Here is a 27,278-nt window from a genome sequence, read left to right on the forward strand (position 1 = left end):
GTGCATTACCAGCTCTTCTGGTAATTGAGAGGCGGGGCCTCTCGATGTCAGTTGGTGTGGATTTAGGGCACCTCTAACTGTACTGTGGTGGCAGTACAGAGAGCTGGGGACTTTTATTTCCATGAGAACTGTGAAATTAAAAGCCAGTGGCCAAGGCCTGAGGGTCAGGCAGGCTGTGCAGGCCTGGGGGACATGTGATTGGATCCATCACAGACAGGTTACTTAACTCCTCTGTGTCTTAGTTTTGTCGTCTGTAATGGGATTAACAGTAGTCACCATATTACAGCTGTTCCAAAAACTAAATGGCTTAATATGTGGTTGGAAAGTGCCCATAGAGGTTAAAAGTGTTTTGAATCATAATGGCATGACTTAAGTGTGGAGCCATTAAGTGTGACTTTAAGTGTGCCACTTAAAATAATACAGAGTACATTTGCATTAATAAATTTGGTGTGTTGCCTAAAAAAGCAAACAAACATTGCATTGTAACCATACCGTTAACAGCAGATGGAGATAGTTGCTACCATGCCACTGGGCCTTGGTGTAGGACAGCATCTATGAGGATAGGATCAAGATAAATGCATAATACTGTTACTGAAAATGTCAGTTATTAAAGTTAACAACGGAAACATGATACACAGTTCTTCCCCAAATAAATGTATCACTAGGACAAAGATGAGAGTATAGATTCAGTTCCTAAACACAGCTCAGATTCTCAGTGGTGGGTCCAGTGTTGCACTTGTGGAAGTGATATTCTCTCTTTCCCCCTCCAGTGGCCAAGTCATCAAGCTCCACTCTGCCCAGATCATATTTCCTCTCCATGCCATTCAGATCTGCAGCAGAGTGTTTACCACTCAAGTTCAAGTGACAGGAGCCAACCAAGAGGGGTCTCTCTTTCGTGGTTCAGCTCTGTGTGCTCCCAGGTTGTCACGCACATCCATTCAAAGCACCGGCAGTAGTTGTTTCCTTTTCTCTGGGTGTTGACGGGCTGTGCTCTGCAGGTGTCCCTTCAGGGTCCGTGAGCACTTTCCAGGCCCCTTTGCACAGTGCCAGTTTCATTCAGTCTGGCTCGGCATGGAGGCGGACTGCCTCAGCCCCTCTCACATTTCCACGGTCAGCCTTGGAACTGGAAGATAAATAAACACACACTCCCTCTCCAGTGTCTCCTGACCTTGTTCCTGGAGAATGGAGGATGCCTAGGAAGCTTGGAGCTCACCTCAGTCTATTTTTATTGGCTACACGTTACTCTGCGTGTGAACAGTGGTGACAGCTGTGCTCAGCGCCTGTTCCCACCCTTCACATTATGCTGTAGCTTTCAAAACGCTTTGCTCTACATGAAAGAGCAGAAGTCTTTGATTTCATTGACCAAACTTAAACTATTTCTTTCATTACCAAAAAAAAAAAAAAGAAAAGAAAAAGATAACTTTTAATCTCACATTGAGCCAAGTAATACAAAACTGGATATTTTATTTTGAGGATATTGCCCTGTCTTATAATGATTTATAGTCTTCTAAGAAATGTCACATTAACTCCCTGTTATAAACATTTCCATTTTTAGCTTCTTTTAAAAAAAAAAAAAACAAAGTATCCAATATTCCTCCAGAAAACACCCAGAAATATAAGATTTTCACTTTTACAGGGGATACAATGCAATACTGTTCATGAATCCCATGAGGCCCCCATTCTTCCCCAGCAGCAGTTTTCTGGTTTTCTTCTAATGGTTTCCCTAAAAAGATTCCATTTCCTCTACCAGTGCCAATGATTGATTTATACTTCATATTCTATCTTTGATTTTTCTTATGTTTAGTGGTTTTGGGAGCCTAATATTACTCATTTCTGCTCATCGTTTACTCTGTTCAGATGGTGTTGGATGTCTACTTTCAGTTTTAAATAGAAGAAATAATAACTACCTAGTTTGAAAAGCTCTTTGGGATTATGGGTTTGGTTAATATCCTCTGAAAACAATTTTTAAAAACTGTAGTGGAAGATTATGAATGACTTTTTATGTGATTGCATCCCCTGGTGCTTTGAAATAAAAACACGAAAAAGAGTCTAAAGCACTTGGTCAGAAAGGCTAATCCCGAGTTGATGCCGTTTACATTTAGATTTAAATAAGTCAGCCTATTTACTCCTTCAAACTTTGCTTCAGGTTTTAAATTGAGAATACACAGAAATTAAAAGTCCTAGGATGCTTAGATGTATTTTGAAAAGTTATAATGCCTAAATTCAGCTGAATTCTAAAAATAATAGCTGTGACAAATGCAAGGAGTAAGGAGATGCAGTTAGTTATTTTTAATAAAAGAATATCATTGCAACAATTATGAATAAGGTTTATCTAATATGTGGTCCAGATGAAGTGAACTGGGGTCATTCGTGTAATAACTCAAATACTTTGCCTTTTAGACTGTGGGGCATGCAAACAAGCCACACACAAAGCATTGTGGATCTGGTCCCCCACCTATTATTTGTGATGGAGTTTAAAACAGTAGCCGTAGAGTCTAATCCCTCACTTTTAATGGGCAATGGAGTATAAAGCAGCATGTCATAATGAAAAACTCTTCTACTAGAAATCTAGACTTTGATTCTATACCCAGATGGACTGCATGACCAATAAAAAGTCTGTTTCTTAAGTCATAACCTCAGGGGTTCAGACATGACACCTTTGAGGACCTTTCCAAGACCGAAATTCTGGGACTCTATCCACTATAATTCAACTTCAGATGGCAACTAGATATAAACCCAAGATACAGATGCATTCTAAGAATGTTGCATCAGCAGAAGACCTGTTGAGATCCCTGGAACCAGCTTCTGGACAGGGTGTGGTTGGGTGGAGCTATAAAAAGTACAAGGATGATGTTAACCTGTTGGGGTCTTGCAGGGAGACGGTGAGCTGGGGCACTGGAATCTTGGCTTATTTTTCTTCTTGAGCTCAAGAGTTTGTCCAGACACAAAGAGGAATGACCAGGCTTGTTTTGACATATGTGTATCTTTATTTGGTAACTTATAATTCTTCAGAAAGAGACCTTAAGTTAATTTACAGTGAGATCTCTTGATTCTTAAAAAAAATCTGCATGTTTTTTAATTGAATAAAAATCTTGAGGAAGAACAGGTTCCAGCATTTAAGTATTGCTGTCTTGGCTATTTCTGTACCTTTTTTTTTCTTTGTAAGAGCTTCTGCTCCTATTGTAATTCTGCTCCAGTTTTAATCTACTGTAAGACTATGAATTGTGCGCATTTAAAAGCCTTCAAATCATTTTCTAAAAGCTGAATATTCTCCCTCCTGTCAAGTCAATGCCTTCTGTAGGAAGAGGATCTATGCAATCAAGCAAATACAGTTTAATTTTGGTTAATTGTACATTTCCTGAGGACTTTTTATGTGCTATCCCTAAGCCATAAGGACACTAAAGATTACCAAGATGTGTACTGTCTTCTGGTAGCTCACAGCCCTAGGGAGTTAATCCCCCAATAACAAAACCTGCCTGGAACCAGAGGGCTACCTGGAGGACCCCAGAGGCTAGAGACAGCCCAACCCTGACTAAGGGGAACTGAAGGATCTAAGAAACATTTCAAGAGAAGGAAGACAGTCTGGACAAAGAGGTGTGGATGTATGTGACATATACTGGGTCACAGGGAGTGGTTGTGGTGAGGCCAGACACTCATAGCAAAAAAATCAAGGTCATCTCTTTCTGCATCTCTACATTGCCGGTCTTCCAGAGATAAGCTTTCAGAGGAGTTGTGAATATCTTGATAGTAATAGAAGTGGTAGGGGAAGGAAGGGAGGATTTATTACAAGGAGTTGTGATTATGGAGGCTGAGAAGTCCCCAGATGTGTAGTTGGGAAGCTGGAGACCAAGAGTTTTTTGGGGTTTTTTTCTTCATTAAAAAATATTCAAACAATAACAAATGATATAGTTCCCATCCAAAAGCTGGCAGGCTTGAGACCCAGAAGAGCTGATGTTTCAGTTTGAGTCTGAAGGCAGGAAGACAGGTGTTCAGGTCAAGCAGTCAGGCAGGAAGATTTCCCTTTTACACTCAGGAGTGTCAGCTTTTTTGTTCTATTCAGACATTCAACTGATTGGATGAGGCCCGCCCACAGTAAGGAGGGCAATCTGCTTTATTCATTTTTACCAATTGAGATGTTAATTTTGTCCAAAGACCCTCATAGACACACCCAGAATATTTGTCCAAACATCTGGACATTGGTGGCCCAGCTAAATTGACACATAAAATTAACCAGCAAACCACCTCCCTGTCTTTTAAGGCTTACTTATAAAGCATCCAGGAATATTCTCCCAGCCTGATTACTAAATTGTCAGCTCACTGGGACTCTTGTTCTTTGAAAGCTGGTGGCTCAGCTGTTAAAGAATCTGCCTGCAATGTGGATGACATGGGTTCGATGGGTTGTGCTAAGATCTCTCCCTGGGTTGGTGAGATTCCCTGGAGAAGGGAATGGCTACCCACTCCAGTATTCTGGCCTGGAGAATTCCATGGACTGTATAGTCCATGGGGTTGCAAAGAGTGGGACACGACTGAGCAACTTTCACTTTCACCATAGAAATTCTGTACGATATCTTAACATCATTGAGATACTGTCATCAGTCTTTTCTGATAATATATTGGCATTATTTTCAGAATTGATAGCTAACTCATCATTTATGGCTCAGAATATATTTATATTTGTTTTGGGAGTTACATGCATATGTTGTAAAACCAGGCTTCTTGGCTTTGAATCCCAGCCCTGCCTCTTGGTAGCTGTGTAACTTTGAGCATCTAGCTTTACTTCTCTCTGCCTTTACGGGTAATAATAATAATACCTAACTCTTCGTTGTTGTGAAGATTAAATCACTTAATACATATCAGTTAATGCATGTAAAGATACAGGTAGGTTGTGTGTGTGTGCTAAGTCACTTTAATTGCGTCCAATTCTTTGTGACCCTATGGACGGTGGCCCACCAGCTCTTCTGTCCATAGGGATTCTCCAGGCAAGAATACTCGTTACAGATACATAGGACGTACTTGAAAAAAATAGTTTTTCCTTTAGCAAAGTATCTTTTACTTAAAATGCTGTTTCAGCCTTGGCTCAATATTACTTAAGTGCTGATACTTTTTTGAGGAAAGAGTTCTTAGGAGCAGTAAGTTGAATATACTCAATTAGCACACATTTTGGATAGACTAAAACCAAAACTTCAAAGCTTTAGTTGGCTTGAAAATGACACCAGATTTAGAAAATGAGTAAGAGAAGATGAAATAGAAAGTAACACATTTATAGAATATGCATAGGCAGTGGAGTGTTTGATTCACTTCACTACTTCTGTTCAGTTTAGTTTGCTACAGTAAGAGAAACTGTCCATATTTTAAATGATTCTTTGGCATCTTAACATTAAAAACATTTATAAACAAACCAACAGTGGGAGGGGGTGGAGAAATGCTAAATGATGCTCTTTGTTAGGTTTTGAGCTGGTAGAAGTGACAGGCGGATCTCGTGAGGCTAGACTATCTTGGGTTGAAGGCGTTCACCTGACTGATGGAAAACCAACTGTGGGTAAGTCAATCGGACTCAGGGCTCCTAAGCCAGATGACAGAGCAACTAAAATGTCCAGATCTTCTTTTCTGGGTGTGCTATTTCTGATTTGTCCTAACAACCACATCTTTCAATGAGTGATATCAGATCTGTTTAGATACGTCTATTCACATAACATGAAATATAAATATTTTCAAGATGATGCGTGAGGAAATCTTTTGGTTCTTTGAACTTAATGAGTGCCTCAAGTGTCCTTAGGGAGGTCTTTCTGTACAGCTCATGTTTATGTGGATCTTCAGGGCAGTGTTGCAGACTACAGTTCAGAGCCAGTTCCAGAACTGAGGCGTGTCCATTTTGTTGCTAGCAGCTCACAGGTGGTGGAATGCTGTGTCTATAATTATTCTCATGCTGTACAAGCATGTCCACAGCACTGCACCTTCTACCTCCGTCACTAACTCTATTCTGTCTTGAAAAATAACCTTCCAGATATTCAAATTGCCATGTCTGAAATAGTCTGGCAGTGAAAGTATATTCAGACTCAGCTCTTTGAAGCTGGCTGTATTAGTCCGTTTGATTATTTCCTTGGGAAAATTCTTCCTGTAACTAAAAGGGAAATGCTTTACCCATTTATCAAGTAACTAAAGACAGCACTTTTAAGCTGAGGATTAAGTCTGAATGGAGTGATTACTGCTTTCAAAAACCCAAATAATGAAAAGTTTGTTGTTGATGTTGTTACTGTTATTGTTGCTTGAACTCTTCTACAGTTTTGTATGCGAACTGCCCCCAGAAATTTTCTCCTCCCATCTTGCTCCTAACTTGTGAATTTGTATATGGATTTCTATGCATTTGTAATACATTAATTCTATGTCTTTGAAAATCTTCCGAGAGGAAAATGTGATCATTGAGTCTTATATTTGTATTGTTATCCATTGTTATTACCATTCTTAGACATGCTTGTAGTGTCACGTGCTCTTCTCAAATATTATTATCAAGTTAAAATTTTTTAATCATAAGGCTATTGTGGTGAAGCCAATTTTAGTCTATTATGAAAACTCTGCACTTTTTCATTTTTGAGAACCAAACTCAGAATGTGTTGAGCTGTGCCTTAGTATATTTTCCATTATTCTTTTCTTTCAGAAATCATGCCATCCATTTAATACTTCGTTACAGCTGAACTGCAATATGTATATATGTGGTATGCAGAATGAGCCATTTTGTTTTAAAACAGATTGCAGATGAAAGGAAACCATTCATTTCTTGCTTGCTTGCTGTAATTACTAGAGCACTAATTACTCCAAATCACTGACATCCAGGGTCAGGAAAGATGACAACAGAAGCATCAAAGAATAGACATGGTTCTCTTGCTGTGACAGATTTTCCATATTTCCAACCACAGTATTTTGTTTTATGGCTACTGTTTTCCAGTTTGATGGTGAAAAAAAAAACAAAACACAAAAACCAACAACAAACATGCACACAGTCAAGATTGCTGAATGTTTACTATTATTTCATTCGCAGTTTGACGGTGAGAACATGTATATGAGCATGACAGAGCCGAGCCAGGACTATGTGCCAGCCAGCCAGGTGGGTTAATTAATCTTCTCTGCCTTGTTTCAAATTGTAATTAAACAAATTCAAAGAGTTGCATTGCAAATGAGTAGCACTATCAGTAACTGCCGCAATCAGGAATAATCATAATTTATAAACAAAGCATTTAAGCCTTGTTTCCAGTTAATGAGATCGCGCTGATAAAACCCCAGAGTTGGCATTTGTTGAAAGATAATACCTTGTTTCCTCTCCAGAACGGCAAGCAGCTGTTTTGCCAGCATGATCTTTCCTAAACAGTTGTTTTACCTTTAGGAAATAAAGTCTTTACAGGTGCAGGTTATTTGAGCTTCTGACTGTAGACGAGTTAATCATTATAAGCTACACATGTCACAGATAGCTTTAATTATCAACTATTGGGGCATTTCAATAAAATGTTACATTGATCACCAGAATCCCACAGCCAGAGAGTGCTCTATGGCTGCTTTCAAGCCAAAACACCGTGGTATTATGGAAACATTTCAAGGGCACATCTGTATCCATTTCACTGGGAATGGTTGACAAGGTGTTTAATCATGAGAAGTGACAACGAAAGTCCAATGAAAATGTAAATGGTTACATTTATAAAAGTGAATGTTTGGCTATTTATTTTTAGATACTTAAGACCAGACCTTTTGATCCAGAGCCGGTATTTGAAGCAAAATAGTAACTGCCCTCTGGGGCCACTATAACATGATATGTAAGAATACTGTAAGTAAAAATAAATGAATGAATAAATGAGAGTGAGGAAAAGTTCACAGGAGCATATTGTGGACTTGAACATATATTTTCTGGAAGAGTGAAAACCACGGTAGCCTGGAGTTTCATGTGTCAATAACTATAATGTAAACTCAAACATTGAAAACAGTTGTTTTCAATGCCCACATATCCGCCCAAATACATTTGATAACTGAGAGGGGTGGGGAAATAGAGAACAAAAATAAAACTATTTTTCTTCATGGTGGTTGTCAGTGAATTAAATCTAATATATATGTCAGGGGTGCACTTCACGGGGCTTTAAAATTTCTCTAAGAACAAAATGTCTCAGGCTTAACTCAAAACAGAGGCAGGCCTGCCTCTCCATGAACTTTGCATTTAGAAGTCATTATGATCACTGCCTTCTCTGGTAGACATTCTGGAAACTATACAGTATTGTTCAGATGAGAAGGTCATTATTGAGTTCAAATACCCAATCTACATTTCCTTCCATTCAACAGAGTCAGTCACTCTCAGAATACCTTTGGAAGGTTGGGCTTCGTGTTTAGAATCATTACTTAAACTGAATTCATTCAACTAAGTAGCCGCCAAGATCCATAGGTAGTTCTGAATAGGACTGTTTGATTAAAAAATGAAAAATGTTACTATTAATTTTCTTCTAACCATCAATCCCAAAACTGTACTGACAAGTTTAGTATTACTATTAGATGAAAGCAACCTGGTATCATCTCTTTGGTGCCTTTAGGGTTTTGAAGTGTAAGGGCTAATTGAATTTGTTTGAAACAGTAGGAACACAAACTCAATAAATGATTGCTGTTATAAAGCAGCTGCTCCCTTTCGGAGAATCATTATGTCCGTCTTAAAGACTTTTGGATAAAGGATTGGAAATTCAAAGCGTATACATCATAACAACTTGGCTCTTCAGATTTTTAAATTCAAGTACCATGAATTCTATTAATCCCTGACTAAAATCAAACAATGTTATTTTTCTTAATATTTCAGTCCAGTTACCAAGAATGTTTTAAATACCAGTGATAATTTATGGAGGAGTCAGGAGCTCCAAATACTTTATGTGCTTTGTAAAGATATGACAGGTTTGTGTGCCAGAAGCAAACTATTTTTTAATAATGCAGCACATATTAAAATGTTTTTAAAATGTGCTATTGAAAAAATTCGACTAATGTAAGATAATACATACCATGGCAGGGAATAAGCTTCACAAATTATATAAGTTGAATGGCCTTTACTAAATTTTACCCTTAACATTCCTTTTGTTTACTGTAATATGGTGTGTTCAAGAATTCATTACCAGGTATTCTTTTAGGGAATTTTAATCAATTTACCCCTTTCGGCAACAATAAATAAGACTTTAGTCATCTGCAGGGGAAAAAAGATATATAGTTTTGTTCCTTTTCCTACACAATATACAATATCAAGCATCTGCATAGTTTAGTAATCCAAGCTTACTTAATATCTCTCAACAATTGTAATTCCTATTCAATTTTCAAATCAGTACATGCTTTGGGACTTACAAACTAAGTTGCTAAGTAGCAGCATATGGTACACTACTGCTCCTGTGATGTTGCTACAAGCAAATAGCACAATTCTAAAGAAATGATTTTTATAGAAAGCCAGTGCTGGAATGGCTCCAGAAATGGAAGTACACTGTAAAAATTAACGATATTCTTTTAGATAGTCCCAAAGGGCTCTCTGGCACTCATCTACTGCATGAACTCTATACCTCGTAAGTCTAGTGTATACAAACCCTTAGAATTTTTTGCATATACTTTTGTAATTGATAGACAGCTTTTATATCGAATACACCACCCTATAATAAGCCTGCTATGCTATGCTATGCTAAGTCACTTCAGTCGTGTCCGACTCTGTGTGACCCCATAGACGGTAGCCCACCAGGCTCCCCCGTCCCCGGGATTCTCCAGGCAAGAACACTGGAGTGGGCTGCCACCTCCCTCTCCAATGCATGAAAGTGAAAAGTGAAAGTGAAGTCGCTCAGTCGTGTCTGACTTCTGGGTTCATTCTTAAAATATTCACTGTTTTCTCCTATAATAGCCCTAAGTGTGCTGGCCATTCAGGACTTCAAACACCATTTAACTTTTTCTTATTCTGGATAGAATTTGAACCACACAATGCAAGACTTATTTGTGGGTTTCTAGACTCTGGCTAAGGAGGCCCATGCTGCTTGATACCTCATGAACTTACAGGTTCCCTTCTCTATAGTTAGGGGAGAAAATGTGAGCAGCTAATGGAAAGGAAGCCAGAAGTAAGGAGCAGCCATCGGCCATCACGAACTCCTTTCTCATTCTTAATCTGACGTGTTTGATTGACCACATGCCGAATGGCACAGCACAGAGGTGGAAGGGGACTGGACTGCCCACCGGAGCTCTGCCCCTTCTCCAGAATCACCCAAGCCTACTTAGATGCTCATGCCAGGAAATCCTTCTTTTTCCCTGAAGTACCTTCTGTAATTCCTTATATGGAGTCAATTATACTCAAGATAAATGTTCATTTGAATTAAATACATCAAAGGAAACAGGAGTCTGGGTTTCTTGATAGGAACTTTGTATAGCACCAAGGTCATTTATCTATCCGTTTATTTATTTAGTTTCCTTTTCCTCTTTCTTTTTCTTCTATAGAAGTTTCAAGAGTATCATTTTCCACAGCTACTTATTCATTCCATGCTTTCCACCCACAATGGTGAGATTGTTTACCAGTTCCCTGGATGTAGGAACTCTTCACTTCTCACCCCTCAGTTTGGGCTCTGTGTGGAAATGATTGAGAAGTACTGTTTTTGCCTTTTTTTTTTTAATATATACAAGAAATAATTACCTGGCAGATTTTCCTGACAGAGGTGATGGAGAATCTTTGGTTACTTGATTAAACCATGTTTTCAATAAATCACTTCCTCCTTGACTCCAATAAACCATTTCTTTCTGCTTGTTTTCCCTCCCTATCTACTTGCTTCCGTCATTTCTTTCCTCCCTCTCTTGTTTTTCTTCCTTCCCCCTTTCTTCCATAATTTTTGTTGTTAATTTGAGCATTATAGTAAACCCTAAGTATTAAATGTCCTGACCTAAGATCCTGTGTTACATTATTTCCAGGTTGTAATCAGCTTTCTCTCTGCTTCTCTTTTTCTTCTCCCACTGGAATTTCTCTTACCTGTTTCCTCAGATCTCAAGATTAAAAATAACTGTGATAAAACATAGCAATGTTTTTCCTAGAATCTTACAACTAAGCATTTAATGTACATTTTATACCCTCCATCTTGAATGGAAAAGTTGAAAAGCATCTAGGGCAGCTCTCATGTGAGTTTCAGGTTTGATTTCTAACCTCCCTGGGCACCTGTCCTTAACAGCAGCTCAGACTCAACATATCCATTTGTCAAATCGAAATTCATCACCTCCAGCCCACTACCTTACCCCAAACTTCTTTTTTTCCTATGTTGCCTATAGTCGTGAGATTGAACACCACTCCCCAGTTACCCAAGACAGAAACTTGAAGAGTCTCCCTTAAAAGCTGAGCTCTGAACTGATTCCAGATAGTACTGATTCTACTTCTCTGCATCACTGTTGAATCTGTCTCCTCTTTTCCATCTACATTATTACGGCTTGAGTTCTGGACCTCACAGTTTCTCATTAACTCAGCTCATCTTACCTCACTTTCATCTATCTCTCCTCTTGCTATTGCTGAATGATCCATGTTTCTTCCTTATGCACACATGTCCATGCCTCTCTGGTTGGAGTTATTGAGACACACACCTGCCCTGCTGTGGTGTATTGCATGACTGCAGTGGGACTCGCCCTTCTTTCTCTCTGGATCTCCTGTGCTTCAGCAATGCTTGGCACATTGGAAATGTGCAGCTTTATTTTGTGTACATGTTTTACTTACATTAATTCTTTGAGTCTTCTACTCGCAGTAGTTTTCAGCCCTGCTGTGCAGACATTTAGCAAACCTGGTCCTGCCCGTTCCATTCGAGCAGCACCCCTCCACCTGGGTGTCAGTGTCTCACATGTTAACAAAAGGCACAACACTCTTAGCACCTCAGAGAATTATTTCAAGTCCAGGACTCCAAGAATTAATGTGATAATAAACTATATAGTAACAGGCAGTTATTCTTACAGTAATATCGTATTGCTATTTGTCATACACAGTACAATGGCAGCAGAACCAATGGGACTTCCCAAGTTCTTTTTTGTGCAATGTTCTCTTATACATACTGTCAGAATTGTAATATTTAATGTTTGCAAACTTATTAATAACTCTATCTGTATTTTAGTTACAGATGAGAAAATTCTCAAGGTTAGATACAGTATAAATGAGGTATGACAACAGGGCCTGGAAAGTATAATATTTTTAAGAGCACTTTTGAAAAAAAAAATCCCTTGACTTAGGTCATAAAATTTCCATGATTGTGACATAAATTTGAACTATAAATTAGGCCAATTACTTTTAGATTGGTTCCTTTTGGCAGAAATTTCAGGAGTAAGGTCAGCTTGACTTTTTGACCATTCACCCAATAAAATAGCAAAGCTGCCAGGCTTTGAGTAATCTAGTTAGTCCAACAAAGTCTGGCATCTTAACAAGCCCAAACTAGTTACTCAAACCAGTCTTCAGTGTAACGTTCAAATGATTACTCTGTGCAGTCCCAGAGGTATTCATTACAGACAAAATTGCTCTTGTTGCCTTGCATACAAGCTGAGTTTTCAATGGGAAATGAAAGGATGCCTGGAAAAATAGGCCACCTAATTAAGTTAAACTACTCTAGCGTTTGGCTTGACATCTTCATTACTCAAAATTAAAAAGATGCTTCACTTGAGCACACAAGTTACTATTGTTTATGTTGTTTTCTTCCTAAATTGGCTTCTTACATGGAAGTCTGTTTTTCAGAATTATATCTTGAAATAGCTCACATATTTCTTACAGTTTATAAAAATGTCTTAATAACTGTATGGATACTGAATACCAGCACCATACAAATATTAATATATATCTTAGAGCTCCTGATACTCAAGCACACATTCGTTTTTCTGCATATTTTCTTTATCATTTACACTTTGATAGGGTTGAAATTTAGATGATTTTTTTAACCACCCAATCTTTATTATTATTATTGTTGTTTTTGTTATTATTAATTGGGTCTTGACTCTGTAATCTATAAATGATCAGTTATATGAGAAATGGAATTTCTCAAAAAAAATTCAAATAGAGCATAAAGTTTAAGCTGAAATTCATTTGTCCAGTAAAAGTGTTTAATATTAACTCCTCTAAGAGAGCTATTTTGGGAACATTTTAAAACACAAACACAGGTAGAGCACACCATCCACTGATTGCCAGTTCCTACTCATTGACACTAATGAGGCTGCTGACAGGTTAAATGTTGTGTATCATATACATTTCCAAGCTGTGGGATTTGCAAATATAAGACTCATTTTTTATTTCAGAAAACGAATGTTGCTGAGTATGTTTAAGAATTTTATTATAGTTATCTGATAGTATATATTTTTAAGCATTAGACAAAAGCATTTCAATGATAGAAATTATGAAACTATCTGAATGGAATAGCATGTATGGCAAAAACAGATTCTGAAAAAGCATCTAGCTCCATGTGGAGGATGGTTTGCTCTGTGGACAACTGTCAAGTGACACCAAGACATTTTGGCACTGGCCAAGGGGCCATGACTCTAGCACACAGCCTGACCAATTTAGTTGATTTTGATACATTGTGAAAACAGCCCTTTGACTTGTTCATGATGGTATTTTTTGCAGATGTTTTGCTTTAGCATATGAGCAGTGATGAAAAACTAAATGATCCTTCCTGTTAAATTTTGGAATATATATATGTGTTAGATTTTTTTTTTCTATAACTTATAATAAACTCTTTGCAACCCTATGGACTATGCAGTCCATGGAATTCTCCAGGCCAGAATACTGGAGTGGGTAGCCTATCCCTTCCCCAAGGGATCTTCCCAACCCAGGGATCGAACCCAGGTCTCCCGCATTGCAGGCAGATTCTTTTCCAGCTGAGCTACCAATGAAGCAAACCTGTCACTAAATAATGTCTAAATAATAGGTATGGCATTCAAGTTAAGAACAGCAGTATGTTGAATGATATCATCTGTCTCTGCCAACTCCACTTCCAAGACACTTAAAAGATTGTTCCAAACAAACACTAAAATTTCATTATGCCAATATGTCAAGTAGAAGTGATATCACCCATTTTTAGTATAAGAACACTGAGGCTTAGAAAAGCTGTCTTTCCACCTATCCCTCTCTCTTCTGAGACCACCCTCTTCATATCTTCACCTGCCACCTGAACACCTTTAAAAAAATGTCGTTTCCCTTCACAATTTCAGTTCCTTGGTTTTAGATCATACTTAGGCTGGACTTCCCAGAAACACAAAGAGGGTTTCAGTTTAATCTTTATATTCATATTTTCTTTCTTTCTCCTGTGTTTATTCTGATCTATGTTATTTTGCAGTTTGGACCTAAAAATTTCTAACTACAATCCTCATGGTTTGAGATTAATTGGTGGCTGTTGTGGAAGATGCTCTGCATACATTCCTTCCTTTTTGTACATTATGATCATTGATCCTGTTGCAAGCAAAATCAGACAAATAAATTCTTAGTTTTGGCATCAGATTTTTCAACTAGAACAGCCTGGTCTGAAACTCACCTGGGTTCTGAGGGTCATGATTTGAGACCAATAGAGAAGCCTTCCTTAGATGTGTCTGGGCCCCCTAGCATTTCAGGAGAAGGCCCACCTTCAAGAAGAGCTAAGCCTATTGTGAGTAGTCATTTTCTGAACTCACAAACCAGAGTGGCCTTGGAGGAGTGGGAACTGGGGCAGGCCACAAGATTGCAGGGCTGGAGCAGGGCCCACAGCCCTGGACAGCAGTTGCCTTCGGAGAAGCCCAAACTTACCTGTACCATGAGCACTGAGCTGTTTACTTCTTATACTCCAACTGCAGTTAAATGTCTTGCTTGACAAGATAATGGTAAGTTTTAGCAGGAAACTTCTGCTTGACTGGAAGTTTAGGTTAGCATTCCCTTACCCCCAAGATAACGAGTGAAGTCAGTCCATAACAGTAATAACTGTCAGTTGACAGCTACCTGTATCTGTAAGGAAATAAGCTAAGGCCTTGCATGTGTTATTTCATTGAATCATTGCAACAGTCCCCGGAGGATGAAAGTGGTAGAGGGAGTGACCAAACATCAAAAAGACAGTACATGATCCAGTTCCAATTTTGGCCCGGAAAGGCCTAACGCCCAAGTCAGACTGCATCCTTGGGCCACAGGCCACACTGTATTTTAGAACTTTAAGGTCAAAATGTTTATGTGCTAATCTCAGTACTTGTTAGTATTTGCATAACTACATGTGTTACCTTGTGTGGGGATACTCTGAAAAATAGCAGGTCGAACCAAATGAAATTGCAGATATTTGACCATCTTTTCCCTACCAAAGCAGCAATTTCATATTTTGTTCAAACACACATTAAAAACCATGCAGAGGTGTTTATTTGCAGTGCCTGGCTTCTTTTATCCAAAACAGTGATTCCTTTTTTCCCCTCTTTTCCATACGTTGGCAATCATAGTTGTCCTCATTTCCTGTGTATTTTCTGCTTTTCTTGTCTGGGTTGAGGACTCTTCTTGGAGCTTTTCCTTTTCTCGACCAAAACGTAAACAATGTCTAGAAGGTCTCGCCATCAAAGATGTCGTCCCCCTTCTCCAGCTTTCCCAGGGATCCAGCTTCTGCGTAACTGAAGGAGGAAGAACTCTAGCTTCTTTAAACTCAGAAAATTATCTCCAGTTGTTCATCTTTTTTCCCCCTTGCCCCTATCTTCAACTCCATTTCAGCAGAAGCTTTCTTGGAAGTAAAGACCGTGGGAAGTGAGATGATCCTCAGATACCTAGGGATCCACTTGTAACTGCTTCCTGGGGAAGGATCCAAAGAGTAGAAATTGCATATCAGAGAATGATGATCTTTCCTCTTTCTGTCCCGCTTAATTGAAGGAAGACCCAAACCAAGAGCAGAGGCCATCTATTTATCCTCTGCTAATTTGGCTTTTGAAGACAGTCAGTTTACATAGCCAACATTTACTGATTTCTGTACAACAGGAAAAATGAAAAGAATGACCATAAACACATGTAGTTTATATTTTAAATTTTACATAAAAATATGTACATATAAAAATAGGCCAATCCTGAATGCTCAAATCCATGTTGGCTGCCTGTGTATGTTTTAGCAAGAAGAATCTGACCATAAGCAAAATTCAGTTTAGCAGAGGTTTCTTAAAAAAGAAAATTTTATTGAAGCTCAGAGGCCATTCATGCTTTAAATAGTATATTAAACCCCATGTATTTTATTCAATTATTGAATGTAAAAAAATTCTATGTAATGATGCTATGAGTTTTCCCTGTGCTCAACTGGCTCTCTAAATACAAGCAAATCATTTTAACCTCTTTACTCCTCATTTTTTTCATCTACGGAGTGAAGGTATAGTCTCTGAGGTCTTCTCTCAAGCAGGCATTCTTTAATTTCATTTTAGCATAAGCATAGGATTCTAGAACATTATCCTAAGGAAAAAAATACCTAAGGTTATTCACTGCAATGTGATTCATAAAGGAGAAAAACTAAAAATACCCTAAATACACTAAATGTTTGGTATAAGTTACTGGAAACTGGAGTAAGTTACAGAAGATGAACACAATGACATAATATGCAGTTGTTAACAATAATGTAGATGCTATTTATAGGCATGAAAAATATTCACAATCCATTTTAAGTGATTCTATGATGGTATAATAATGCAGCTGACATTTATTGATAGCTCTTATGAGATAGTATATTACTCAGATTATTTTTCATTCAGTTCAGTTCAATTCAGTTGCTCAGTCGTGTCCAACTCTTTGTGACCCCATGGACTGCAACATGCCAGGCCTCCCTGTCCATCACCAACTCCCAGAGTTTACTCAAACCCATGTCCATTGAGTCAGCGATGCCATCCAACCATCTCATCTTCTGTCATCCCTTTCTCCTCCCATCTTCATTCTTTCCCAGCATCAGGGTCTTTTCAGATGAGTCAGTTCTTTTCATCAGGTGATCAAAGTATTGGAGTTTCAGCTTCAGCATCAGTCCTTCCAATGAATATTTAGTACTGATTTCCTTTAGGATGGACTGGTTGGATCTCCTTGCTGTCCAAGGGACTCTCAAGAGTCTTCTCCAACACCACAATTCAAAAACATCAATTCTTTGGCACTCAGCTTTCTTTATAGTCCAACTCTCACATCCATGCATGACTACTGGAAAAACTAAAGCTTACATTATCTCATTTATCTCAGTTAACCCTGAGGCACCCTGAATGAATTGAATATTATTATCATCCCTACTTTATAGATTTGAAAACTAAGGTTTAGGAGAATTAAGTACCTATATCTGCTAAGAGAGGACATGAGTACTGGATATAGCATTTCTAGCTCCAAAATCAGAGTATTATGATCTGACTTTGGTTATTAAAAATAAAACAGAATTCCAGAACAAAATAGCAAATGTGGACTAAAAAGAATCTTGAAAGAATGTGAGTTTTTCATGTATAAATTTTCTTTTCTTTATTCTCTCTCTCTTTTAACATGGATTATTTCTAAAATAAACCAAAAAAAAAGTGTAGAACTGAATCTCAGAATATATGAACTCAATGTGAGACTTGAAGACATCTGGAAAACTATAAAGAAGGATAGGCAGTTTTTGTACATGAAATTTATACTAAGCAATGAAACTTTAAATGTTTTAATTATACCCTTTAAACACTGAATGTAGAATGATGACCTGTTCGCAGAACATCCTTGGGGCCCTACTAGGGTTTCAGAAGTAACTCTCCCACATCAGTCTGCTCTCCCTAATCAGCACCCCTGTGTGGTTGGGAATATAGGGGAACGGGTGGCACATTGTTTGTTTCACAGAAGCTTTATTTTTCAATCAAGGAGAAGGTCCTTATGACAATAGCACACAACACCTGATTTTAAAATGTCCCCTAAAACTACAGCTCAGAGACTCATGTAGGCCCCAACCCAATTCTGAGAGGAAATAAATCTCTTCCCACTCCAGCATCCTTAATGAATTATGGCAAGAGAAACACCTGTATGTAAGTGCTAAGGACTTTTCTGCACTTTTCTTGAAATCCTGTAGAATGGCCCTAGAGCAGCAGTCATGACACCCAGAAGAGTGTTGGGTTTCCCTACCCCTCCCACCCCTGCTTTGAGAGTGCTTAGCCCACTGTCCTGATCCCACTAGATCCTTAAAGCTTCAGCCTGTGAACCCCACCTCAAGGGTCAGAGTTCTCCCAAACCTGGCCCCAGTGTCAGAAATCATCTGGGGCGGCCTCACATTAACCCTGTTTTCTGATTTCATTCAGGCTTTGCCCCCCACCCGTTTTTAATAATCTGATAAAAATGAGTCCCAGTAGAGGCTCGCACTGGGCTCAGTACCCCCAAGTTTGTTTGCTTAATGGGCTCAATCTTGCCCTTGAAGGTTTCTTAGAGATTGAAGACCTGACCTCCCTGATGAACCTTCTTGCTGCATTGCCTGGATTTGCTTGTCAGTTTCGTGGTCTTCCCTTCATCACTTACTGCATCTGAGCAGAAGTGTCTGATCTTCAGGTCCTGTTATCAGGGTAAATTTGCTTGTAAGAACCTTCCTGCGCCCGTCATCCCAGCTTCAAATAATTCTTATTTCATTTACACCCAGATACCACTTAGCTTGACAATTGACATGCTGTTTTATTGGAAGACGAAGTTTTTCTCTCTTGTCTAATTTACTTCCTCTATAACAAACTCTTGCAGTTCTTTGTATCTCAAATCCCACTTTGCAGAATGCCTTACACATAGTAGGTACACAACAAACGCTTCTAGGACAGATGAAGCACTGATTGCCTTTTATTTAAAGAGGTTACAAAAACTAATGAGCACAAATAAAATAAATGTAGTACGTTCTACCCAGAATTGCATTTTGATAACTGTTGCTTGAAAAATTAGTGCATTGTGTGTTTTTAAATGAAGATGATTTATTGCTATTGTCTAACATGTGAAGAAAGACAAAAAAATTGTTTGCAGGATCATTGGCTTGAGCACATCAATGGCACTGTTGGACAATTCTTGCTGAGTGTTCAGATGATTTATGTAACAGACCGAGGCTTTCCACAGTAATACATTATAGTTTCAAGCTATCAACCCTTGTTCATGCAGAGACAAAAGAATCTGAAAAATACCTACTTCTGAAGGTCTTCTCAAAAGAAATTGGAGATAATGTTGATGCTATTTAAACTCTTTTGAGAGAAAGCACCGTTACATGCAATATCTTAACTTCTGAAAACATACAAAGGAAGTTTATTATTTCCTAATGAACTCAATTTACTTTGCTTTTCATTCAGTTATTTAAATTATGCAACAAGAATTTTTAATAATACAAGGTGAAACATTTTTAAACACAGGCATTTTTCTATCCTGAACTTTCAGGAATTATGTTATAGATTAAAAATTAAGGCATTTCATATACATTTGATGGCAGTGCTATTTATTTATCTTTGAAATAAAGATCTATATGGGAAACATATTTTACAGTATTCTAACTACTGCCATATTTTTAGTGTGTGCATGATCACATGAAGCCATCACATAATTTAAAGATACGTACAAGATGATATCTTTTGAATTCTTCTGAGTTATGGGACTTGTCAACCAAAGATTGAACACTCTGTATAATGAATACAGTGTGTGGACAGAGACCCACAAATACAAGGCCCTCTGGTAGAGAAACTAGGTTTTTAGAAGAAAAGACAAAGCCCAGAAGAGATTTCCCATTATTTGTTCCTGGTCAGCATTTATTAACCCTCTTATCTAAACAGTCCAAAAAAATATAAATTCTCTGTAGTCAAAAGAAAAATCAGCTTAATTTATCTATCCAGATGTAATAATTCAGAATAAGAACAAAAATTAAGGACAGACTGTAGTGAAAGGAAGTGTGGATTGTAGAATGAGAAAACAATGTAAACAGGATACCCAGGCTATGGAATATGTAAAGCAAAACGATGAAAAAGAAATGTCATTTAACAGGCAGGGGAATGAGATCTTCCAGAAATCAGGCGAGAGATTTTCCTTCTTTTTTCACTGGATTGGAGATGCCAGGGGTGGTTGGACATGGGGAAAGACAGTGGCTTTAGTCAGGTGGCTAGAAAGTTTCCCCAAAGATCAAATCAAAACATATGAGAAGGCTCTTCTGTTACTTTCCTAGCCAAACTCTTGATTCTTGTCTCAAAAACAAACCATCTGATTAGCAATTTGACCACAGTCTCCAAGGGAATATGGTCTTCCTTTGGACACAAGACAGTATGTTAGAAAATACAGCTTTTGCTGCAAACTTAGATACTGAAATTCTGCTTCACAGATTCATCCGTGGGTTAGTAGGTTGGAGCTGTCAGTACTGATGGGTGCTGGCCTGCAGCAAAGTTCTCTGAAGAATCAGTTGTGGCCCTCTGTACTTGAGGTCCTTGTTGTCTGAGCTCTTCAGCATTCTTCACCTATTCACCATTTCCCACTGTCTTGTTATTCTTTAATTTCAAAATTGCAGTTTAATTCCTATTAAAATAAAGACAAAATATATTTATAGGGAGCAATTAAATGAACACATTACGTACAAATGGGGCAACACTTTGCTTCAATGTAAAGTCTGATCAATGATAAATATACTGAAATTCCTTTATTATGATGTCTAATCCTCTCCTGTTTGATCTGTACTTGTTTGTTTTCTCAGATATGACCCAATTCATGGTGTACGTAAACCCATTTTACAATAAGCACAGCTATGCCAAAGCTGCCATTTATTAAGAACTTTCTATGTGGCAGACATATATTATTAGGCATTTACCCATCTTATGTTTCTGTTTTCATGCTCCTAAGAACCCATAAAGCAGGTTTTGAAACAGAGGCTCACCAGCAGTAAGAAAGCTGCCCCAGAACCCACACTAATAAATGCTTCTGAGAGCCTGGAGCAGCACCATCTGCTGGACTCCAGAGGCTCCAGTCTTTCCAGCATACCACATGGCCTTCTTATCAGTCTCTGAGGAGGCATTATAAGTACTCTCAACCAGTCCAAAATCTGTCTCCTCTTCAGAGAAAGATATAGCACTTTATAAGCTAAATATGCAAATACCAATGGTAAGGTTTTAAGAAATTGACTTGAATAGATACTGGATCTGTTATTTAGGACCATAGAAATAGTCTCTCAAGGATGATAATATTTTGGAATTGCTACTTTAATGCTCCCAGCAATTCCCTCGTGGCCTTGGAGAAGTTCACGTACATTCCAGTGGTAGTCAAGTCTTGTACTAGCACTGCCCACTCTTCCCACGTTCCGTGACCTTGACTTCTGCCCCCTAGATACATGGGGACTCACGGAGCCCACCCCCCACCCCAACTCTAGGACAGAGCCATGTCCTAGAACCAGCAGTAGAATGAATCACCCCTTTGTCTGGGACCAGTGAGAAGTCCTGGGGTCAGGAGAGTTTGGTTAAGTAGCAGTGATCGAATTTTGAGTTATTTGAAATAATTTGGATCATGCTAACTGGCTATGGTTTAGAGCAAATCACTTGGCATGAGTCTTTGATTCCAGTTCACCATTCATTAACTTGGTGAAGATCCAAGGTAAAATTAAACATATTGGCTTGAATTTCATACCTTTATTTAACTCAGTACTTTCTCTTCATTTGTGGAGATGGTCTCCACTGATTTCTGTCATTTCTTGGGGAGGAGGCAGCTGCATGGCTCTGATCTCTACACAGGGAGGAGTGAACGGCACTATCAAGGCTGATCAGGAAGATGATGCCACATTGAGGGTCCATACCTGCTCTTCTCCAGCACTGTACCCTGGAACTCAGCCCTCTAGATTCTTAGAGACCATGGATTGATCCTTGGTGGCCTCTAACTCAGGCTGAAAAAAAATACATAGCCCTAGGTCTCATGGGGATATGCAGGGTCTTAGGATCAAGTGATTTTTGGTGTCAAGAAAATTGGAGGATGAAAGTTTTTTAATACCTGGCCTCACTGAGACTTGAAGGAAGAAAATAAGCCTGAGTCAGAAAAGCATCCTGAATTGGTAGGAAGTGCAAGGAATGACGTTCACTGAAGCTTCTCTGACTACTCAGCCCCTGGTATCATCATTGGTGTCCAGTTTCTATGCTCAGAGCACGCTCTCATGCCCTCTATGGCCAACCCCTTGGGATCCTGATGTGGAACTGAGGCTTCCGCCTGGTCCTTAGCTGCACTGGGGTTAGGTCCAACAACTCCTGAGAGCCAGAAGCCCCAAACCGCCCTTAGGAATCCTCTGGGGCTTCTGTGTTACCATGGGGTGGTAAGTGCAAGCCACTTCAGAGGGACAGATGAATAAATAGCCAAAGAGGCACACCAAACCACCCCACCCCAGCATTCTCAGGCTGCTTAAGCCTTTACATCTTTCACAGGATATAGTACTTTCACTTCCCAACATGCTGAGCAGTCAGCATTCCATACCATGTGGTCATCTAGCCAGTGCATTCTTGGGAATACAGTGTATTTATTCATGCCCATGCCATAGCATGGGTATATTCATAAACTTCATGCCTTTGAAAAAGTCATCTTCTCCTTCACTTACTCTTGAATGCATTCGTTTAGTGATTCATTTGTTAATTCATTCAACAAACATTGAATGCTGACTGTAACCAGGCAGCTTTGTGGAGAATGAGGGAAAATACTGAGTCATAAGCAATTGTTACATAACCCCCCAAACTGCAAATTGCCTCTAACATATAACTTACTATGGTTAAGTCAGACTTACTAGATTTCAAGAAATCAAAATAAAGTCGTGTCATGGAAGTCAGTGTTGAAGAATTACCTAACTCTTTTCCAGATTTAAAAAGTAATTAGTAATTAGTCTGGCAGTGAAGTTTTTCTAAGTTCTGTGACATTTTGACATTTATGCAGTTACCATGATACTTTTATATGGCATCAATTTACACTGTAATAGGCTCCTGGCAAATAACCATCTCATGACTTCTAATGTAAAGAACAGAAACTACTAAGTAACCTTTTGTTGTTAAAATTCTTGATCCACATACTACCCATTACCGGTTAAGTTGTGGGATCTGTGGTTTTGGTACATAAGTGCATGGATTAAATAACCTTAATGTCTAATTATGTGAAAGTAAACCATGTAGTTTAGTTAAATTGCAGTACAATTGTTATCACTGGATGTAAAGTGATACCAATTAAATTCCTTTAAAACACCACAAATTAAGATTTAACGACTGGAGACATTCTAGAATGTAAGTTATAGTACACCATAGGTAGAATATCCCTGGGTATTTTCAGTTGTTTAATGGCATTTATGAAGTTAAAAACATCTTTTTCCTTTATGACTGGAATTAATTGTACCTTATTCAGGCAAGTTTCAAACAGACATCAGATAACTTCTTAAAAGACATGTATCAACAAGTTCAGCCTTTGAAATATTGACAAAAAGACAAATTATGAATACTTGTGCTCTTATAGAGTAAATATTAGATTTTAATGGGATGGGCATTGGGGTAGAATTTGGGACCAGGCTGACGCTAATATAAACTCTTAAATTGTAAAATTTTATCAATCAAAAACAATTGAGTATTAGCAACTTTGTATCATTTAACTTAACAAAATAATGGAAATGAAAAATTACACAAGTATTAGAATTAAAAATACCTTCCTTCTTCTTACATTCATCCCTCAAATGTTCTGATTGCTTGCTAGCTAAATGAAAGTTATTTAACTTTAGCCTCTCAATTTTTTCTTTAGGAAAACGGTAAGAATAGCCACACAAAGGATTATTGTAAGGATTAAATGAAGACAGCATAGTCAAAGGACTCAGTACAGTGCTTTACACAAAGTCAGCATTGATAAATGTGCTTCCTCTCCCCTCCCCCATTTTGCATCTTTTATGTTTACTTATATGAGTACTTGTACCTGGAGCTGATGGTTTAGATCTACAGATTCAAGGTCTAAAATATTTTAGGCAAGTGAGAATTTTAATCAAACTTGCAGTTTTCACACAAAGCACTAATATATTTTTCAGTCAGGAGACAGATATTGTAAACAGGAAAATTTGGAAACTTATGATTGAACTTTTAGAGCTGGAGATTTTTTCTTTTAGCAGAACTTTAGATACTTAAGAAAAGTTACCTGCAGAGATGAATCAAATCTTTCCCTCATACACCCCAGTCTGTAACCCACACATGCCTCTACGTGACCAGGTCTCCATGCCAGATGTTCCAAGTAGCTCTTCATTTAATCATGTCTTCTGACAAAACCTAAACAAATATATCAAAACTTGTACAACATTTAGCAAGTGCAACTTGAAGATTTTCTTTCTGTTAGACAAATAGACGCCATCTGGAAAAAATAACCCCAGGCACTTGGAAGCAGGAGTATGCAGCTTACTGGCTGAACACCCCATGAATACCTTAGACTACTTTCTTTGGCTCCTACCCTCTGCCTGCTCATTTCAAATCTTGCACACTCCAGCAGGCGTGCTTCTGTCAGACAAGCGAGCCCTTGTTACCCATGCGCCCAGACACTAGGAAGACTCGCTTACTTTGAAAGATAGGCTTGCAGGAGTTATCTGGACCCCCTTTGTTTCCTTCACATTATGGCACCTGCTCTCTAAAGACTGCTGACTCTCACTGTGTTCTGATATGAATTGGTAACAGCATTTTACTAATCAGTTCCGTGTTTACCACATTCTATTTTTAAGCAGTAGTGTCCTGGTATGCTTTTTCCTTTCCTCTTTGCTTCCTCCTTTCCTCTTTTATCTAAAAGCTACTTTCTAAAAGGAAAAAGCCACTCATATGTTGTTACTTATTTTACTAATTGACTTTTATTCCTCAATTAGTATTATAGTGATATTCATGTTATTTTGCCTTTCATAATTAGCCAAACTGCATTTCAATGATTTTGAGTTTGTCATCTTCTAGAGGAAAATCAAATAAATGTAAATAGTCAGAAATCAAGAAAACCATCTTAATTTTTATTTTGATGACATAATCTTCACGATAAAAATAGCTTTTAATGGCATAGTCTTCATATGTCAAACTTTCCCTGCAACCATACTTACACAACATATTTAAGTTATAGCTTTACTAAGTTTTTGTCTTTTGTCAGTTGTGAGCTGGTAGCACTTCAAACCACAAAAGCAGTCACCTCAGAACTTCTGGAATTCATTTTATGACATCTCATGATCTGAGCAGTAGGGAGCCCTACAAAACATGTTTGATCAAATATTAATTTTATAAATTGCTTTTCCTTCCCCACAATTCCTATGAAAAAGGTATTCAGCTAGATTAAAACTCTGGAAAATTTTAATGGGACCTTTGAAATCTGTTTGAGCTCAGCTTCTTGGAAAAATAAAACTGCCTAATGGAAGCACTCTTTATACGAGAAGTGGTTATGCCTTTGAGGCAATTTTCTTCCATGCATAATAGAGAACTTGCAACGGGATAATCTGAGTATTAGAAATGTCTTTGCCAGATCTTTAATGCTGCTTGTAATACTATCTGAAGGGGTCCTGTGTGCTTGTTCACCATGATGAGAAGAAGGGGATGGTAATTTGCAACAATATCACCTTGTCTTTTCAGTCCTACCCTGGCCCAAGCCTGGAAAGTGAAGACTTTAACATTCCTCCCATCACTCCTCCTTCCCTCCCCGATCACTCTCTGGTGCAGCTGAATGAGGTCGAACCTGGTTATCACTCTCTGTGTCACCCAATGAACCATAATGGCCTGCTACCGTTTCATCCACAAAACATGGACCTACCTGAAATCACCGTCTCCAATATGCTGGGACAAGACGGAGCACTGCTTCCCAACTCCATTTCTGTGGTAAGAGTCTGCTTCCTGATTTGTCTTGGGGAGTCGGGGACCCCACACTGACAAGGCCTAAATTCATGCGAGGAGCTTTCAATCATCATAACATGGCTTTCTGAAACTAGAATAGTTCTCAGCCATGGAAGATGTTCTCCATTAGTCCTGTAAAATCCTAATACAGTTTTCCATCGTATATTTAAGTCAAGGCAAAATCAATTAACCACACATTTGATCACTTATATTTATAACCCAAAGTACTAAATACTGTTTGGCACTGAATGTCCAGTCATGTGGTCAAACTGTCTTACTAGCTTTTAGATAAAAATTATCATGAAGGTGCCATGTCTCATCTAGTGCAGGATTTCTCACCACAAGCAAGATCCCCCACATCTTCTGGGAACTGCTATGAAGGTTGGTTTCACCCCTGTTTTCTGCTCTCAAATCCCACAAATTTATATAATCAGAAAGCAAGAAAACAATTTTCATCTTTATTTTGAAGGTATGATTTGGGTGATCAAAATTTGTCTCCACTAAAATGTTTCTGTATCTTGGACTTTGTTGTTACTCCGAATCTTCTAATGTTTGACACTTCTCAAATTTAGTAAGAATATGTTATCACCAGAAAACTAGCAAAATTTAAATTCTTAGCCCCACCCAAAAGTCCAAGAGTCTGTATTTTTAACAAGCATCCTGTGCTTGAGAATAGGGACATCATAAAATCTTTCCTTCTGATTGTTACGTCATTTAAAACCTTAGTAATTTCTCTGTCTATATCTCACGGAGTGAAAGATATTATCGTCAGTATATGGCCAAGGGCAGAGCTTTCTACCATGTCATGAAACTCTCTGAGGTTAATAGAAACTTCTAATGAATGACAGGTGGGATGTTAAAGTCTTTACTTTGGTTCCGTTGTTCAGTCACTTAACAGTCCAACCATCTCTGTTGTCATTTTCATAAGTCACTGAACAGTGCTGCCATATTCCCAATGAACAAATCGATTAACTTGTTTATCTTATGTTGTTTCTGATAGGAAAGTGTTTGATGTTATCACTTATCTAAATCATTTGGATGTATCTCTAACTTGAGTGACTTCACTGGAAGGTTTTGCTGTTAACCATGAACATAAAGCGAGGAGATGGACAGTGGAAAGAAATCTATTTGTAGTTTGGGGAATGAAGTCCTGAGCCTAATGCCACAGGGCATGGTAGGGTGTCGGATTCTCCGCAAAACTGGCAGCTAGCTGGTTGGCCTGAAGGAGAGGACTTATTCCCAGCACCAGCAGTAGCAAAAATCTCTACACTATTGTCTTGGTTTTTAGATGATATTACACTATATAAATTTATCCTAAGAGTATTAGTGTGACTTCATAAAATGGAAGATGGATTTTTTTTAGAAAATACGCTGTGTAAATCTGAATAATGTTTTACTTCAAAGTAGTGACCTTGAAAAATCATGTGCCTATTCCTCTTTGGGGCTAAGGTTCAGACCCAGTTCAGGAGCCAATAAGGCATCCAGGTCATGCTTTC

The 27,278-nt window shown here is 38.3% G+C and overlaps 1 protein-coding gene across 5 annotated transcripts in view; it reads left to right on the forward strand.

Annotated features, from left to right (window-relative positions):
• TOX (thymocyte selection associated high mobility group box) overlaps positions 1 to 27,278 on the forward strand; it is a 311,403-nt gene that overhangs the window by 138,415 nt on the left and 145,710 nt on the right. For 3 of the 5 annotated variants that reach the window (XM_070382367.1, XM_005889171.3, XM_070382370.1), the window contains exons 2-3: positions 7,037 to 7,102; positions 25,525 to 25,767. In XM_070382367.1, the coding sequence (XP_070238468.1) occupies positions 7,037 to 7,102; positions 25,525 to 25,767 (309 nt within the window). Of the gene's footprint in view, positions 1 to 5,480; positions 5,540 to 7,036; positions 7,103 to 25,524; positions 25,768 to 27,278 lie in introns of those variants that run through there. The other 2 variants (XM_070382369.1, XM_070382368.1) reach the window with 2 other exon arrangements.

The sequence above is a fragment of the Bos mutus genome, chromosome 14 (assembly GCF_027580195.1).
Source record: "Bos mutus isolate GX-2022 chromosome 14, NWIPB_WYAK_1.1, whole genome shotgun sequence".
Lineage (NCBI taxonomy): Eukaryota > Metazoa > Chordata > Mammalia > Artiodactyla > Bovidae > Bos > Bos mutus.